This window comes from Grampus griseus, assembly GCF_964374135.1.
Source record: "Grampus griseus genome assembly, chromosome: 3".
NCBI lineage: Eukaryota > Metazoa > Chordata > Mammalia > Artiodactyla > Delphinidae > Grampus > Grampus griseus.
Window position 1 is genome coordinate 143,434,484 of NC_139019.1, and position 18,676 is coordinate 143,453,159.

At 48.5% G+C, this 18,676-nt stretch overlaps 2 protein-coding genes across 2 annotated transcripts in view; one reads left to right on the plus strand and one right to left on the minus strand.

Moving 5' to 3' along the window:
• The window catches only part of WWC1 (WW and C2 domain containing 1), a 153,327-nt gene that overhangs the window by 8,607 nt on the left and 126,044 nt on the right, over positions 1-18,676 (plus strand). The window lies entirely within an intron of this gene.
• LOC309821109 (ubiquitin-conjugating enzyme E2 variant 3-like) lies at positions 1,216-1,924 on the minus strand (the record flags this gene model as incomplete). The annotated part of the gene is made up of 2 exons (XM_082652228.1): positions 1,216-1,596; positions 1,733-1,924. 2 exons carry the CDS (start codon positions 1,922-1,924, stop codon positions 1,216-1,218), a joined length of 573 nt encoding a protein of 190 aa, XP_082508354.1.

Below are 18,676 nucleotides of genomic sequence, written 5' to 3' on the forward strand. Positions count from 1 at the left end.
ATTTTTTTGTTCATTTACTGCCCAACCCTTCACACTTCCTAAATGTATATTTATCCTAGTTTAAGAATCCCTTTCAAATCATGCATCTAATCAATCCTAATCTTTCTGGTTCTACTCCTTAAAAACAGTAATCCCCTGACCCCAAAAATTTTAATAAAAAATGACCTTGTGATCTCTCTTTTCCATTACATATAACACCTATCCTTTAGGTAAGATTGATGCCCAAAGCAGATGACCTAACACTCTGTTTTGAGGTCCAGCCCTTGGGTTTCTAAAACACCATTCGAAGGAGTTATCTGCGGTTTACATATGATTTCAATATCACAGCTAGAAATAGCAGCTCCAAAGCACATGTTCTACTGACTAATTTGGTGGGGCATAGTATGAATGACCTTTGGATACAACGAGGTGGTATCAGGATCATTCATTAATTTCAAAATGTATTTACTGAGGCCTTTTAAGCTTAAGGAGTTTACAGTCTGTCGAGGTGAAGAGACAAGTAAATATGCAATTGTAACACAGTGTGATAGTGGTTATAATAGAGGCATGAACTTACTTAACCTGGAGAATTAGGGAAGGCTTCCTGGGAGAGGTGGCAGTCAAGCCCAGTCTTTTTTTTTTTTTTTTTGATAAATTTATTTATTTATTTTTATTTGTTTATTTTTGGCTGCACTGGGTCTCCGTTGTTATGCGTGGGCTTTCTCTAGTTGTGGCGAGCAGGGGCTACTCTTTGTTGCAGTGCACCGGCTTCTCACTGCGGTGTCTTTTCTTGTTGCAGAGCACGGGCTCTAGGCACGCGGGCCTCAGTAGTTGGGGCACGCGGGCTCAGTAGCTGTGGCTCACGGGCTCTAGAGTGCAGGCTCAGTAGTTGTGGCACACGGACTTAGCTGCTCCGTGGCATGCGGGATCTTCCAGGACCAGGGCTTGAACCCGTGTCCCCTGCACTGGCAGGCAGATTCTTAACCTCTGTGCCACCAGGGAAGCCCTCAAGCCCAGTCTCGAAGGGTAAGCAGGACTTAGCCAAATTAATGAATGTTCTGGGAAAGGAAGCATCAGGTGCAAAGGCAAGGCGGCATGAGAGTGCATGAACCCTTCGGGAAGCTGCACGTTGATCATCTGACTAGCATAAAATGCTTGTCAGAATGGCAGAAGATGAGGCTTTGTCTTCTCCCTGCTCACCAATAACCCATACTTCTCTTGCTGAAGTCTGTGCCTTCAAAACATTGTAATAATATATTGTAATCTCTGTGAATCCAGATTGCAACCAATTCCAATCACTCGATTTGCAGGAAATGCACTCAGTTTCCACGTCACATAGGTCATGATTTCCGCTGGTTGAGATGCAACGAGCAGGATGCCATGGGGACGATAATGTCCCAGAGCTGCAACAAAGGCTCTGAACATATCCACATTTCTCTGTACCACGTCGAGGTAGGACTGAGAACTACCCAGAGAGTTGACTGTGAAGATCACCACCTTTGCTGAAATTGCTAACGTGCAGGCAATTCCCAGCTCTCCACCGCCAACCGCGGTAATTTTATTGACTGTTTTATTCTCGTGATTTGCCCAGTTCTTTGAATTTATATCTGAGACACCTTCAGTGATTTTTGCAATATAGGCTAGCAAGTCTGCCTGCTGTGCCGCATCAGATGATGATAGAGAATACAGGGGAAGTTCTTCTTGAAACTTGGCAATCATTTCTTTAATTCATCCAACAATGACAGATTTAGGCCTGATACATCACAGGAATAGTGCCAGTGAAATTCAGCAGGTTTTTCTGGGAACTATCTTTGAAAACATAGGTATCCATGGAATATCTGAAATGTGGGAAAAACATATTGACAGTCTTCAGTTCTTCCATAGTTAGATCCCTGAACTTGTACTTGCCAAGCAGTCGCCTCACACCCTCACTGTTGAGCTCCATCTCCAGCCAGGACCACGAGTCGGGTTCTAGTCCAGGAATTTCTTACATGTGCATTTGTATCACTAACAGTGACAACCATAACTGGCCTCTGGTGATCGCGATGCTAATAGTTATATTTAGTCATCTTTATCCAGTAGCTCGCGTGGGCCAAACACAGTTTGTTGCTCATGGTATTTTTGTGGCATTTTGCAGATGAGGAAACTGAGGTTAAGAACAGCCAAGTGACAAACTCAAGGTCATAGAGGTAGAAAGGGGCCGAGTTGGAATCTGAATCTAGGTCCGTCTGATTTCAAAGCCTTACTCTTTGCACCACTGCAGTCTTTTTCAGTGAATTTGGAGAGAGGAAGGGAAGAGGGGAAGGGAGCAAAGGAAAAGGGACCTTTGTAACTACAGAGAAATAAACAACACATCTATGAGCATATATACCTTGCTCACTGTGGAGGAAAATGTTTGTGTGGTTCCAGCCGAACTTTGGTTTGACATACCACACTGTTCCCTGCAGTAGATAAGGCCTTCCTGACGATCTCCAGAGGACACCAAGTCCCGTCTCTGTCATTTACATACAGTAAGTCACCTTGAACAAGTCCCTTCTCTACTGTGTAAAACACAGGTAAGCGTAGGACCTACCTACCCCAGAGGGTTGTGGGGAGATGAAAGGACCTCAGACATGGTGGGTCTTACCCAGTGCCTGGTACACACCAGGCTCTCAGATGGGAGCTGTGACTAGTTAGGCTAGTTTACCCTACTTTGCCTTGGTAGAGAAACGAGAACCATTGTCCCTTCCTTGCCAACTCAAGTTTTTTCCTGCTGAAGCAGGGCTCACCTGAGCCGCCTTGGCATCAGGGTTTGCAAACCACCTTGGGGCACTCATTGTGTAAATAAACCAATAAATTCTTTTCCCCCTAGTCTTATCAGAGGCAAGCCCTCGTTTGGAATTTCTGAAGTAAAGTGACTCTTGCCAGGGAGCTGGCACCAGGGCAGTGTGTGAAGCAGGGATAATGAGTTGCAGTGGTCATGGCTGAGTGAAAACGGCTGCTGTGGGAACTGGAGGTCTCTGGAATCCATTGGTGACTGCTCTGATATCCTGGCCCTTCACTCGTGCTTCCCTGTGCCCTGTTGGAGAGCTGTTTGAGAACCTGCTGATTTTAGCATGGAGGTGGTGCAGAAGGGCATTGGTGTTTATCGTGTCCCACCCAGCCAGGGGTTGGCCATTCATTCAGCAGGTATTTATTGAGTGCCTACTGGGCTTCAGGCTCCGTTGAGAGCAAAGTCCCTGCTACAATGGGGTGTACCTTCGGGCCAGGGAGATGGGCAAACAGTTAAACAGATAAATTACATTCTGACTGGGGGCTTGGTATTTGCTAGAATTCTTTGACCCATCTTAGGAAGCTGGAGGGATGGCCCTGTCTAGGACACCTGTTGGTAGTTGCTGTGTGAACTTGGGCTTTGGATCTGAGAGACCTTTGCGCCTTCCCTACGGTGTTACCCAGAGCCTGTAGGATGAGCTGGGCACCGGGCTAAGTGCTGGGAATGCAAGGGTGACATAAGACAGTCTCCAACTCATATCATTTACTACAAATTAGTGAGAGACAGTCATCAAACTGTGCAAATAGAAATGCCAGGCTCTCTGAACCTTGGTTTATTTCCTCTCCTGTTTCATCTGGACTCAACTTAGAAATATTTATTGACTGCCTGTAAACGAATAGAGTGTCTGTAATATGCCAGACATTGTTCCAGCACTGGGGATTTGGCAGTGATTAAGCCGTCAAAAATCCTGTCCTCACGGAGCTTACATTCTAGAGCAGTGATTCTCAAGCTTGGGGAAGCATCAGAATCACCTGGAGGATTTGTTAAGCCGGGTCCCACTCCCTCACTCCCACCCACACACCCAGTCTGTGTCAGTAGGGCTGCCGTGGGCTTGGAAGTAGGGCTTGGAAGTTGGTGTTTCCAGCGCATGACGCTGCTGCTTTGTGCCCTGTTGCTTTGCAGACCGCTAACAGTTGATTTATTGAATCCTCGCAATAACCTGGGAGGATTGGGGGTTAGGGTGGGGTAGGGGAGTCGGGGGGAGCCCTCTCATCGCTGTTTTACAGACAGGGAACTGAAGAAGGCAGGTGAGGCAACTTGGCCCTCCCTCTTATGCTAAGCAAGCTACAGGAAGTGACTTCAGAAGCAAGCACTGTTTAACTGCCTCGCCGTGATCGCTATGAGCAATTTTGTTCTAGTTCTTTTGCTGACCCGGAGCCTGACTGGTGGCAACATCCAATCGGGTCTGCCCCCGCGTTGTAAAATAAAGGATGGGGAAGCAGGAGGTCTGAGCAGATCCCAGAAGCCAGAAGGAACTTCTCTTTACATTAGAATGTGTGGAGTTATGTATCCATGGTCACCGAGAGGAACAGAGGGCACGGATCTTCCCTGTTTCTCCCTGATGCTGAGCCAGGAGACCTGTGCCGAGTCCGCTCTTCAGAGGAAGGGGTGCTGGGCTCCTTCACCCCTAACCCAGTCTTACTTCGAGTCTAGGAAGTGCAGATGAGGTGTGGCGAAGAGGCAAGGCTCTCCTCTCAGAATCCTCACAACAGCCCTCTAGGGAGGCCTTGTTCCCCTTGACCATGACTTGGATTGTACATCCTCAGCCTTGCCACTGGCTGGTTCTCTGACCTTGTTTAAGCTACTTAAAGCCTTCTGAGCCTCAGTTTCTTCACTGGCAAAATGGGAATAAATTAGAAGCTACCTTGTAAGCCACAATGAAATTCGAGGTCTCTCATTATATTTAAGTTCCACTGTCTGGACAGAGATTAAGGCCTCCTTGATAGCTTCATCTATAGTTCTGTAGTTTCTGCTCAGTTCATATATTTTGAGCACCACAATTTTTTTGGACATAAACCTCTTTCTTCTCATTTCTCTGGAAAAATGGATCATACTTAAGCAGATACACATCTTCCCAGACAACAAAGACTTTTGCTAGACGGGACTACTAAGCGGTATCTTAATAGCTCAAAAAATTTCAAACCAGCCTGAGTGGTTTATTTCCACTGCTGATATAAAACAAATATTTGCTGGCCGCAGGTGGAGGACCCTGGGTGTTTCCTCAGCCTCCTGACTGGTCACCAGGCCTGAGTGGTTCTCAACATGTGGTCCCAAACCAGGACATCAGCTTCACCTGGGAAGTTGTTAGACCTGCTGACTCTCCTGTCCCACCTCAGACCTACTAATCAGACACTCTGGGGGGTGGAGCCTTGAGAGCTGTCTTTTAAGGAGCATCCCAGGTGACTCTGCTGCCCCCTCAAGTCTGGGAACTACTGGCCAAATGTTTGCAGCTAGAATGACGTGAGGTATTCTGTGAGTGGTCGCAGGCAAAAACTGGCCAGGTTTGAAGAGCCTTCCAAGCACAGGTCGATGCAGCCTGTTGAAATGGTCTTCACTGGCTTGAGAACATTTTATGATCAATCCCCAGACCCGTATTGTCCAAGCGGGACCTCCGCACTTCTTTCACCAGGTCTCACCATCACTTAACATCTTTGCATCAAGATTCAGCTCACAAATGAAGTATAAAAAGGCCTTCCCCTTCTCCCTCGCCTGGGCTCCATGACACCTTATGCTGTAGTAGGACAGCGTGACTACCCGCATCCTCTCCGTTCTTGTTAATAGGCAGCTCAGTGGCTGGCACACAGTAGGACTGCACCAAGCCAGGAAATGGCTGCTCCCCAGTTGGGAGTTTTGGATTCTGTTTGTGGCCCTTCCTCATAGCAGCAAGTCCCTTGGCCTTCCTGAGCCCTAGTCTTCGTTGCTCTATGACGGGGGGAATAATGACCCTTGGTCTCCTTTCCACAATGGAGTATAGGAGTCTGTGTCTGGATCTCCGGGACAATAGGATCAGTCAGTGATTCTCAAGTTCAGTTGCACATCGGACTCAGCAGAGGGGGAGTGCTAAAAACACCTATGCCCGCCCCACTCCCAGAGAATCTGGTTTCATTGGTCTGGGGTCTGGCCTGGGCATGGGATTTCTAGAATCTCCCCAGTTGACTCTGGAATACAGCCACATTGGAGAACACGACTGTAGGTAAATACATCCCTTCCTCAAAATGCTTGTAGAGTTTGAATGAGATTATGCTAAAGTACCTTGTAAAGCGCTTTAAAATTTAAGAGTTCCACAGTTCCACATGGAAAACTGAAGATGATTCAGGAAGTATTAAAAAATAGCTATGGGGGGGAGAAGGAGATATTTCAGGGATGTCAGGCACCTTGCAGTTTGGTAATTTCCCCTCTTCTAGATCTGTCTTGCTATTTCTTTCCTGATGTGTTAAGTATCAAATTGATTTGGGCTCATCTTTGCCTTAATGTGAAAATCTTTCAACTCGCATTGCAGGAGTAAATGCCTTTAAATAAATCGGTCTAAGCTACTTCGGAGTTGTAGGTCTGGGGGGTGGGCAGCTGCTGCCTGTCCCCAGCAGATCTTGGTCTGGATTTCATGCACACGTCTGAGTCCTCGAGACTCCAAGGGAGTGGGGAATGCAGATGTTGTCACCATGTAGATCGTGGCCGGTGGACAAGAACTCATCATAGCCAACACTTGCTGAGACTCCAGATAGTGCAAAGATCTGAGCCGAGCGCTTTGAGTGCATTTTCCAATTTAATTCTCCTAGCAACCGTGCGAGGTGAGAACCGTTACCACCTCCATTCTGCTGCTGGGGAAACTGAGGCTCAGGCAGTTGAGAACTTGCCAGTGATGGCACAGCTAATAAGTGGCAGAACTGGGATGCCACTTTCTCTGCCGCCACATTGCACCCTGAAGGCCAGGCCAGGCTAGGCTGTCAAGAAGAGCAATACTGAATTTGTTCTGGTAATTCAGACCATAGCTCCTTTCACTACTGTGATTCCTTGAGTAGCAACTTTGCTCAGTTGCTCAGGGTCTGTCTGGATAGCTAGACCTTTCTGTTTGCTCTGCTCCTATTTTCGGAGATGTCCCTCTCTCAGCGAGCACGGTGAGCGAGCTCTTTTTCTGAGTACAGTCAGTTTTTCAAAATTCCTCCAAGGATCACTTTCCTAGACCACATTCCCCTGTCCTGGTGGTGATGAGCATCTTTGTTTCACCCTCCTTATAGACTCTTGTGCTCAAGGTAGCCCCATCTCTTGTTACTTTGGTATGAAAGACTCAGCAGGAATCAAATTCCCTTCGGACGCTTTGGTGTCTGAATGGCATGTGGGCTTGGACGGCAGCATTCTTGCTTGCCCGGTAGCACATCCTTCAGGACGTTTGTTTGGGTTCACTAGAAGTCAATTGGGTCATCTCAGATCTGAAGTGGCTCTAGCCGTGCACAAATTACCTTCCATTTCTGTTGCGTGTTGGGTAGAATCGAAAACAAAGAATGCCATTACCTTTGTGTGTTTGGTTCCTGGTGGGAACTGTGCTAAGAAGAGGGTTCAGCAGTGACCAAAGACAGACATCATTCCTCATAGAGCTTACGGACACATAATAAGAACATGAACAAAAGACTTACGGATTAGGAAGATAAAGAGGATGCTGTATTAGAAAATAATAGGTCTTGTAAATGACACCAAAGATCCAGCTATGGAATTTAAAAGTTCTGTAGTCAGAAACGCTGTTTGCTTTTACCTTTAAGTAGGATCCGTCTATAGTGATCACTGCTCTACCTCTTCAACCAGGTTTTCTTAATTCAAGTCAGGAGATCCTGGCACTCACTGTAGTGGCAACAAGTGTATTTTCTTTTTTTTTGCTTTTTTTTTTTGAATGAAAGATTCTTTAACTTCTGTAGTGCTTCACAATTTTCAAAAGTTTCACACACGTGATTTCATATAATCTCATAATAACCCCCCCCTTTTTTTTATCCCCTACCCCTGTATTGTGCCTTTCCCCTTCCCTCTCCCCACTGGTAACCTGTAGTTTGTTCTCTATGTCTGTTGAGTCTGTTTCTTTCTGTTTTATTCCCTGGTTTGATGTATTTTTTTGATTCCACATATAAGTGATATCATACAGCATTTGTCTTTCTCTGACATACTTCACTTAGCCTAATGTCCTCCAAGTCCAGCCATGTTGCTGCAAATGGCAAAATGTCATTCTTTTTTTATGGCCAAGTAGTATTCCATTGTACATGTAGACCATATTCTCTTTATCCATTCCTCTGTTGATGGATACTTAGGTTGCCATACCTTGGCAATTGTAAATAGCGCTGCTATGAACACTGGGAAGCAGTGCTTTTTCTTTCTTTTTTTAAAAAATAAATTTATTTATTTATTTTTGGCTGCATTGGGTCTTCGTTGCTGCGCACCCGGGCTTTCTCTAGTTGCGGCGAGCGGGGACTACTCTTCGTTGTGGTGCGTGGGCTTCTCATTGCAGTGGCTTCTCTTGTTGCAGAGCACAGGCTGTAGGCGCGCAGGCTCAGTAGTTGTGGCACACGAGTTTAGTTGCTCCGCAGCATGTGGGATCTTCCCGCACCAGGGCTCAAACCCGTGTTTCCTGCATTGGTAGGCGGATTCTTAACCACTGTGCCAACAGGGAAGTCCCAGCAGTGTTTTTTTCTTAACTTTGGCCAAGGAGCTCTGTTCTTCCCCCAAGGCAGCATGATTGGTCAACCACATGCATCTGAATTTCCTAAGAGAGTTACTCAAATGCAGATTCCAAGGGCTGGCTCTGGTCAACATAATCAGAATTTCTGGATTATGTGAAACCCAGACTCCTTTGTAAAAAGAACCACTGAGTGATTTTGCTACCGTCCTAGGTTTGAGAAGTACTGATCAAGGAATAGACTTGTTTCCAAGTGCAAATCATTCTAGAGACTCGACCAGGACTAGAATCCCTTCAGCCTCTTCCACAACCTGGCCTGCTTATTTATTGGTCCTCACCTCAGAAACATCTCTTCCTTTCTTCAGGCATCCATGGGTTTCTAGAGTGTGCTCAGGTGCTCTCTCCCCAAGAGTAAGCCTTCAGTCCTACCCCATGCTTCTTTCTCTGAGGGACACAGAGGGGTTCCATACCCACCACCCCACCCCACCCCCATTCCCGCCATACCCTCCATTCTCCTCCTCCCACCCCCATTCTCTGAGCAAAGTTCCAGGAGTGTCACCAGGAGACCTGTGGCGGCATCTTCCTTGACCTCCCTGTAGTGTCTAACCGTATTGCCAGCTCTCCTCCTTTCCTGGCAGTCATTCTTATCCAGGAGAGTAAGGCGTTGTGCAGTCTCCTCCCTAGTGGCGGCCTGTGTCGCCAGGCCTTCGACCACCTGCTCTGCACTGAAACCTCAGGTGCTTATTTCCAGTTTCCGGCTGGACATCACTTCTCTGTCCAGGCGAGCACTGCAAACTACCACAAATCTAAAACTGAATCCAGTCCGGGTCTCAAACCAACATCTTTGCCCATCTGTGTACGTTGAAGCCCCGCCTCCCTCACTGGCCACCTTGGGTACCACTTGCTCCACGAGGCCTTCCCTCATCTGTCATCTCCCGTGCCACTCTGGCTAGAGGGTATCTACTTTAAGCCAGGCCTGTTCTGGTCAAAAGCAACAGAGGCCCACGTGACATGGCTCTAGGAAAGAGAGGCTGCTGTGAGGTCAGAGATTTCACAGGAATCTAAGGATGGGCATAGCGGCCCCCACTACCGGGATGGCAGGAGCTGCAGCTGGAGGCCGTGAAGAACAGCGGTCTCCACGTACGTCCCTCTGTTCCCTCCTGTCGGCCCGCTCATGTCATGGTTTCTGCTACCTCTGAAACCTACAGACAGACTACAACAAATCTGAAATTTGTTCATACGTTCGTAAACCACGTTATGAATTAGTTCTGCCTTGAACTTGCTGTGTGACCCTGGACAAGCTACTTAATCTCTGTGAGCCTCAGTTTCCTCACTCTATACAAATAAGAGGAAGAAGAATAATAGCCAAGATTTTATTGGGTGCCAAGCCCTGCTCTGTGTTTTATATTAGCTCAATTAACTGTCACACTAACTTTCTGAGGGAGGTACTGTTACTATCCTCATTTATAGATGAGGAAGTGGAGGCACAGAGAGGCTAAGTAATTTGCCCAACGTCACACAGCTAGAAAGTGGCAAAGCCAAGATTCAAACTCAGGCTCTCTGGCTCCAGAGCTCACGCTGTTAGACCGCCATTCACTTTGAGGGGTTATTGTGAGAATTATAGCGTGGATTCTCTTATTTAGGACACGTAGCCGAGAGCAGTACTCAGAATAAGTACCTAAGAATGCTAACAGCCATGACATCATCACAGCATTAGTTTGCAGGTGACCCATATGACCTTCACAACCCCAGCTAACCCGTAACTCTTCGCCTCAGCAGCCACAGCTAACCCGGTGTCCCCGGTTCAAATTCTTGTGAGAGATGCTGATTTGGAAAGATGACAGAGCTGGCCTTGAACTGGATTCACCTGGTGCAAGAAATCACAACAGGGCTCAGAGGTCATGTACCAACCACGGCAGCTCTCCTCTCAGGAGAGGACGTGGGCAGCTGGCATCCCTAGGTCGTTCTTTCTCAGAACTTCCAGAGTCAACTGTTCTGAATGTCTGGCAGTTAGGAGACCTGGTGGTTACTCTCGCTGAGCACATGCTCGATTCTGAGCCCTGCTTTTGGCCTCATCCCCTGTGGCAAGCTCCCATTCATTTCCGTGACCCTGACTCTCACTGCTGGAAGTGGGGCCTGTGGACCAGCACATCAGCATCGCCGGGGAACTTGTTAGAAATGCAGAATCTCAGGCTCCACCTCAGACCCACTGAGTCAGAAATCGCATTTTAACAAGATCCCCAGTGGTCCTTGCAGGTTAATGTTTGAGTAGCCTTGGCCAGTCAACACTACTTATGTCTGCGTAGCACTGTTTTGTTTTTTTGTTCTGTAGCTGACTGTGCCTCTAACTAGCTCCGATATAGATATCAGATAATATCAGGAAGCAGTGGATTCTTACAACCAGGTATAAACACTGCCGAGGGGTAGGAGCTTCTCAGCCTGTTCCCACAGCCCCACATGGAATAAGGGATTGAAGCCAGATCGGGGATGGGAGTGGGGGAGGGCTCAGTTGAAAGGGGGGGGGTCACACCTGCTGAGAAAAGACAGGGTCCTGAGCCTGCAGCATGCCCACCAGTGGGGTCAGATGCCAGAGGTCAGAGTGGAGGCAGGCTGTGTAGAAGTCCACCACGGTGGCAGGACGTGGTCTCCGGGGTGCACGGGGCAGTCAGAAGGTGGGAACCCTTGGTGGCAGGGGCAGTGTCTCTCAACTGCAACACAGAATGAGGAGGTGGCCCGCAGGCACCTGGCAGAGATCACAGAGGCAGAATTCCAGCTCTTAGAGAACAGTGGCAAGAGCAAGACAAGGAGGTCTGGGGTCCCCAGTAAGCTTCCCAGGCAGAGGCTTGAGCCAGCAAAATAAATGGCAGGCTCCCTGGAACTAGCTTAGAACAGGGCAGAAGTACCGCCATGAGGGGGCTAGCAGAAACAGTGCCCATGGCCAAGGCTGGGACCGGCTGAGCCAGGACCCCCATGCGCAACCCTGGACCCAGCCAGGGGCAGCCTGAGTGGGGCGGCACTGGGGCAGGAGAGGGCAGGCTCCTGGTGGGGGACCGGGGGCGGGAGGGGCAGGCAGCCAGCTGCAGGCCGGAGGGAAAGTCTGTATGAGGCCCTGTGGACCGCCTTGCCTTCCTGGCATGAGGGCGGTGGGGAGGTGTGGCTGGATGCCAGAGGGCTTTCCCATCAGTGCTCCCTGGCCCCGGTTCACCGTAACTGCATAAGCGTGGACCTTGCCAGGACACATTCCCGAGATAACACCCACCGTCATCCCGGGAACAGGGTGACAGCCCGACTGTGAGCAAGGCTCCCGACACCCTCCCTGCGTTCATTTCCAGTTTGCTGGATGTTGTATGTGTGTCTATGTAAAATGACAGAAGAACGAGTCATTAGTGAGCCGTCCAAAGTCCCTTTGGGAACATTCCAGGAAAATCAATATCCCATCAAAGCCACAAATGGCTTTTTTCTTTCCCCCACTCCTTCAAGGCAGGGTTTCTCAGAGTGTGATCGGCCAACCTCCCGCCTTACTCCCCCGTGGAGCTTGTAAAACACAGATTCCTGGGGCCCTACCTGAAAACGACTGAATCAGAATCTCAGCGGGGCTTCCCAGAATCTGCATTTTTAACCTGCCACCCAGCCGATTCTAATACCCCTTAATAAAACTGAAAAACCTCTCCTCCCCCTACCCACAAGGCACTGTCTTTCCTTTGCACAAACCGGATCCTTGCCCTGCCTGCTGGTGCTCCCCCCCTGTGCTGCTACACCCACTTAAAGGGCCACCTCTTCCCAGGAGCCTGCCTAGCTGTCTTCGTCCCAGCTCAGGTAGGGGGCCCTCTGTGCACCCTTCTAACACGGCTCTGCCACATCGTCATTTCTCTCTCCTGCCTGTGTTCTCCGCTGAATGGTAACGCATCCTGCCGAGCCTCCCCAGGCCCAGCATAAAGTTTTGTGCCTAATTAGAACTAATAAATGAATATGAGCGAAGGCAGCTGAGAGGTAACGGTGAAGCCGCAGAGTAGATGCTTCCCGGTAGGAAGCCGCCACCTTCCAGTCCTTCTCTCGGTCATCCTGAACTCCTAGGTCAAGTTTTGGAGCCAGAGGGCAAGTATCGGACCCAAGGAGAGCCCAGGGCTCTGGCTGGCCTGGGGCACAGCCCACCTGTTTGGGGCTGAGGCGTCCCCAGTGGAAACCTAGCTCTCTATCTACATTTTGGAAAAACTCCAGCAGAAAAAAAGACTCAAGGATGGTTTGCCAGCCCCAAGCCTGACGCCAAACTCAGGGCCTCTAGAATGTTCAACACCCCCCTCCCCTTGTCAAGGCAGGAGGAGTCAAAGAATAGAGCTATCGGACCATGAAACTCCCAAGAGTCCTTTCCCCCAGCGTTTCTCAGAGACCGCTGCCACTGTTTTCTGTGGGAGGCTCCGAATTGCCATTTGCCAAACTGGTAAACGTTGACCCAGCAGAAATCAGGCAAAAATAGGAGAAGCCCCGGACAGGCTGCCTTAATCGTGTTGGTGAAGGGAGAGCCAGGTGCCTGTGAGCTGAAGAATGCTGCCCATCACCTCGCTCTGAAAAACAAAACGTATTTCCTTAATCTTAACAGCTTGAGCACCCCGAAACCTGCTTTACCAGTCCAGGGTGCCTCCTCTGATCTTGCTTGCTTATCTGTGTATACGTGGAGTCGTGGGACAAGGTGACTTTGGGAAGGCCTGGCCTGCTTGAGACTCTAGGGTCAGCCCAGACTGCTGTGACCACAGGGGACCTTAGCCCCGGAGACAGGCTGACCTCTTAACGCATGAAGTCAGAGTGAGGGCACCTGCTCTCAGTCCGAAGTAGGGTTGGAACCTTCCTGGGTTCTTGGAAGAGAAAGAGGATTGGCTGAATTATAGGTGGCAGGGCAGAGCCGCTGAGGGCTCCGTGCACAGTAGGCCCTCAGCAAATAAATGCTTCTCGCATTGAGCTGGTGAGAAGGGAGCAGCCAGTGTTAAATGTGGGATCTGTCAGAATCCTTCAGACGTTTGCTGAAATTCCATGAGGGCGTCAGGGATTATAAGGTTTTAAGGTCATTACTGAGTTTCTTTCGTGATTTTTTTCATAAGGATGTCATTTCTGAATCCACTCTCTTTCTCTTCCCATCTCCCCACATTACCCTTCCTCCTTCCCTTCCAGGAGGAAGACAGTACGGTGCTATCCTTTGGTCAAAATTTCACATTCAGAAAATGGTAACGTTCAAAAATCTTGTTCAGTGCTGCAGCACCCCCTCCCCCAAGCTGGAGGTTGTGACAGCTGTCACTTACTGAGGAATTTTATATGCATTTACCATTTCGCTTGTGCCTTCGAGAGGAGGCAGCTGAGGCCCAGAGAGGCTAGAGAATTTATCAAGGTCACACAGCAAGTTGGTGAGCGGCTTGGATTTTACTGCGGGCTCTGTGACTCCACGGCCCCGGGTGCTTGTCAGTCAGTGCTGCATCGTTGTCTCCTAGAGGTCACTGGTGCTTGTTGATATAACATCGCTAACCATTTCTCCACCGTTTCTCAGAGCGTTTTGTCCACGTGTCCTGATTAGAGAATTAGTTAAGCTCTCGAGCTCTCCAGGGAGCCGTGGCTGGAATCCTGCCTCCTTCCTAGAGTCTGCAGGCAGCCAGATCCCACAGACCCTGCTCTGTCGGGCGGTGAGGACGAGAGATGTGGCCCCGTGGTTGGGGGGCCGGCAGGCAGGTTGTGATGACCCACGGAGCACGTGTTCCCTGTCAGTTCCCAGGCACTGAACCCAGGCACCCCCCCGCTCCCCACCTGGGACCTCCTCTCCTATTTCCCTCTTTGCCTCCTGCCCTCCTAGGATCGACAGCTATTTGGAAAGGTGAGCACAGAGGCCTTTTCAGAAAGAGTCCTATTCTCCCGTCTTCCTGGTACCCTCGCTCACTGGAAAGAGAGAAGCAGGATTGTGTGGGGAGGGAGAGGCGAGTGTACGGGAACAGTTTAGATCTAATTGTTCATGATCCAGAATGTCCTCGTTTGCATTCAGGGATGCTGCCCGCCTTTGTGAGGGGCCACACCAAGTTGAATGATGTGTTATCAGTGCAATGCAATAGCCCGATGACGTCATGAAAATGCAGGCTTTGGGAGAACATGTTCACAGGCAAGAATGCAGCGATGAAAAGATGGAAGGGCCTGGTTACGCTGCATAATCCAGCTTTTACTGTATAACCCCTGGGCTTATTGGCCCCTTGTTCCTGTTCTCTTTGACAAAGAATGATTTTTTTCTTTTTAACTTTCTGATTAGCAATCAGTAGTTTAAGCCTGCTAATCACCTCTTTAGCTTGGCATGTGGACCAAGGAAAGGCCACAGCACTTAATGTGTTCTCTCAGATCCAGAAGTTCAGAAATGTAGTCAGCCCCAATTTTTTTTTTTTTTTTTTTTTTTTTGCGGTACGCGGGGCTCTCACTGCTGTGGCCTCTCCCGTTGCGGAGCACAGGCTCAGGACGCGCAGGCTCAGCAGCCATGGCTCACGGGCCCAGCCGCTCCATGGCATGTGGGATCCTCCCGGACTGGGGCACGAACTCGTGTCCCCTGCATCAGCAGGCGGAGTCTCAACCACTGTGCCACCAGGGAAGCCCTCATTTTAACCATTTTTAAGTGTACAGTTCAGAGGCATTAAGTACATTCCCATTGCTGTGCAGCCATCCCCACCATCCGTCTCCAGAACTCTTTTCATCTTGCAAAACGTAGACTCTATCCGGGTTAAACACTCACTGCCCATTTCCCCTCCCCCAGCTCCCGACAACCACCACTCTACTTTCTTCCTGTACGAATTTCACTGTTCTAGGTACCTCACGTGAGTGGAGTCATACAGGATTTGTCCTTTTGTGACCGGCTTGTTTCACTCAGCATAATGTCCTCCAGGTCCATCTACTCTGCAGCATGTGTCAGGATTTCCTTCCTTTTTCAGGCTGAGTACTATTCTATTGTATGTTTACACCATGTTTTGTTTATCCATTCATTTATTCACGGACACACTTTCACCTTTTGGTTATCGTGAATAATGCCACTGTAAACATGGGTGTAAAACTATCTGTTCGTGCCCCTGCCTGTACATCCTTTGTGTACGCACCCAGAAGTGGAATTGCTGGATCATATGGTAGTTCTATTTTTAATTTTTTGAGGGACTGCTATGCTGTTTTCCACAATGGCTGCACCATTTGCCATTCCCACCAGCAGCGCACAAGGGTTCCAGTGTCTCTGCACCTTCACCAACACACTTAGTATTGTCTGTTTTTGGTTTTTTTTCATAGTAGCCATCCTAATGGGTGTGACATAGTATCTCGTGGTTTTTTATTTTCACTTCCCTGATGATTAGTGATGTTGAGCATCTACACAGATACTTTTAAAAAAACGAACTTCTCCTGTCATTTCGAAGCTAAAGGCAGTAAAATGTAAGGTTCAAGGTGCTGAATCTGAGAAGCCGTGCTGCCTGGGTTTAGTGCTGGCTCCACTCCTTGCTGACTATAGCTGTGGGTCAGTTGCAAGATCTCTCTGTGCTTCGACTTCTCACCTGTAAAATGGGGTAATAAGTAAACTGCCTCATAGGGCTACTGGGAGGATTCAATGATCTAATACAGATAAATCTCATGGAAAGTGTGAGACTTGTTATATGTGTTTGATGAGTGCTGGACTTCATTACTCTCAGAGTAGAATCTGCTGCCTTCCATCCTCCAGGGATGGTTTTCCTCTCTGCCTAGTCTTTTTCAAGTGGGGTAACAGCCTGGGGAATTTGAGGTGAGATGGTGGCTTGAACCCAGTAGGTTTTCACACTCCCAGGTTGGGCACGTCAGGAGGAAAAAGAGCAGTGGCACAACTACTGAAGCTCGCGCGCCTAGAGCCCGTGCTCCGCAACAAGAGAAGCCACCACAACGAGAAGCCCGCGCACCGCAACGAAGAGTATCCCCCGCTCGCCGCAACTAGAGAAAACCCGCACGCAGCAATGAAGACCCAACACAGCCACAAATAAATAAATAAACAAATTTATTAAAAAAGAAAGAAAACATGAGCAGTGGCAGCCTCTGAAATCCATCCTGAAACTCGGCAGCATCTGGTTTCGAGAGTGAGTTTGTGTAGAGCTGGCAGCCAGGAAATGGGACTGGGAATCTAGTGCAGAGGTAGTTTCTCTGGTTCCTTCAACCAATAACTATTAGAGCAAATAACCATCTGGATGAGAAATGGCTCCTAATGGCCTTGGAGTAAGGCAGTTAGCTAAGGGTTTGTGTTGCTGCATGTGTCACTATGGGACCCTGCATCCTGACTGCCTGGAGAACTGTCCTCAGGCCTATAACCTCTGCATCTCAGCATTTGGGCCTCCCTATTGTGCCCCATCTGTAGGTCATTAGCCTCCTGGGAGAGAGATTAGGGTTCCCCTGTCCCTAATTCCAGGGGAAATTCCAGGAGTGTCAGAAGGACCCTGGGTCCTTCCCAGTGCAAATCTCTGACTTGGTCACTCTGCCCAAGGGAAGGAGTCATGGGAAAGTTAATCCTCATCTCTGATCCTTCTCTAAAGCCTAACCCAGTTTCCTTAGCAAACATACTGAAGGAAGCGGTGGCGGGGCGGGGAAGGAGTCTTCCCCCTCACCTGCCTTTACCTGGTTAACTCCTTCTCAGGGCCCAGCTTTTTTTTTTTTTTTTTTTTTTTTTTTTTTTGCGGCACGCGGGCCTCTCACTGTTGTGGCCTCCCCCGTTGCGGAGCACAGGCTCCAGACGTGCAGGCTCAGCGACCATGACTCACGGGCCCAGCCGCTCCGTGGCATGTGGGATCTTCCCGGACCGGGGCACGAACCCGGGTCCCCTGCATCGGCAGGCGGACTCTCAACCACTGTGCCACCAGGGAAGCCCCGAGGGCCCAGCTTTTAACATCAGTTCCTCAAGGGATCATCGCCCTGCTCCTGGAATGGGGCCAGGTGCAGTGTTTATATTCCCTCACAGAGCAATATTCTTTCTCTTTAAATCAGTTGTTCAATGGTTATTAGTTAAGACCTCATGTTTTCTTCTGTTTAATGTCAGCCCAGGACTCTTCTAGACTAACCATTCTCAAAGTGTGTTCCCTGGAGGCCCGTGAGATTCTCTCAGAAGGTCTGCAAGCTCAAACTTCATAATAATACTAAGAAATTATCTGCCTTTTTAACTTTCTACCTATCATGAGAGGACTGTGGAGTTTCCCAGAGGCTACGTGACATGTAGTTTTGCAACAGACTGATGCAAAAGCAGCTCTTAGGACTCAGCGGTCTTCTTTTAAGCCATTCATTAAAGAGATTTGCAAAAATGTAAAATACTGCCACTCTTCTCACTGATTTGTGGGGGAGGGCTTGGAAAATATAATTAATTATAAGGACGTGATTTATGTTAACATGTGATTGGTTTATTATTTTTATTTTCAAAGGAATTAATATTTTTAAATTTTCTGTTTTCATTTCTAATATGATAAATGTTGATCAACAAAACCCACATGTGGACTTTCCTGGTGGCGCAGTGGTTAAGAATCCGCCTGCCAATGCAGGGGACAGGGGTTCGATCCCTGGTCTGGGAAGATCCCACATGCCGTGGAGCAACAAAGCCCGTAAGCCACAATTACTGAAGCATGCGCACTCTAGGGCCCACGTGCCACAACTAGAGAAAGCCCACGTGCATCAATGAAGACTCAGTGCAACCAAAAAAAAAAAACAAAAACCACCCACATGAACAACAACTCTTGGGGTCCTCAGGTTTTAAGAGTGTGAAGGTGTCCCAAGACCAAAAATTTGAGTGAGGATTGCTGCCCTAAACAGGGATCAGGAACTTTTTTCTGTAAAGGACTAGTGGACCATACCCTCTCTGTCTTACCTATTTAACTCTATAGCACGAAAGCAGCCATAGATAATATGTATACCAATAGGCATGGCTTTGTCCCAATGAAACAAGCAGTGAGAGAGTTCGGCCTATGGACCATAATTCGCCATCTCCTGCTCGAGGTTCCAAGCTGTAAAATGCCAGGAACCACATCTAACCGATAAATTGCTTTATCCCCAACACCTAGCACAGGGCCTGCTACTTAGTAGATGCTCAGGAATTATAACAGAAATAGTGTTTAACGGCTGGTTGTCCAAGTCAAAAATAACAGTGGCTTAACTTCAAGGTAAAACTTCTTTAGCACATTAAAAAAAAAAAAAAAATCAAGAGTCAGGCCAGTTAGGGCCAGGGTGATGGCTCA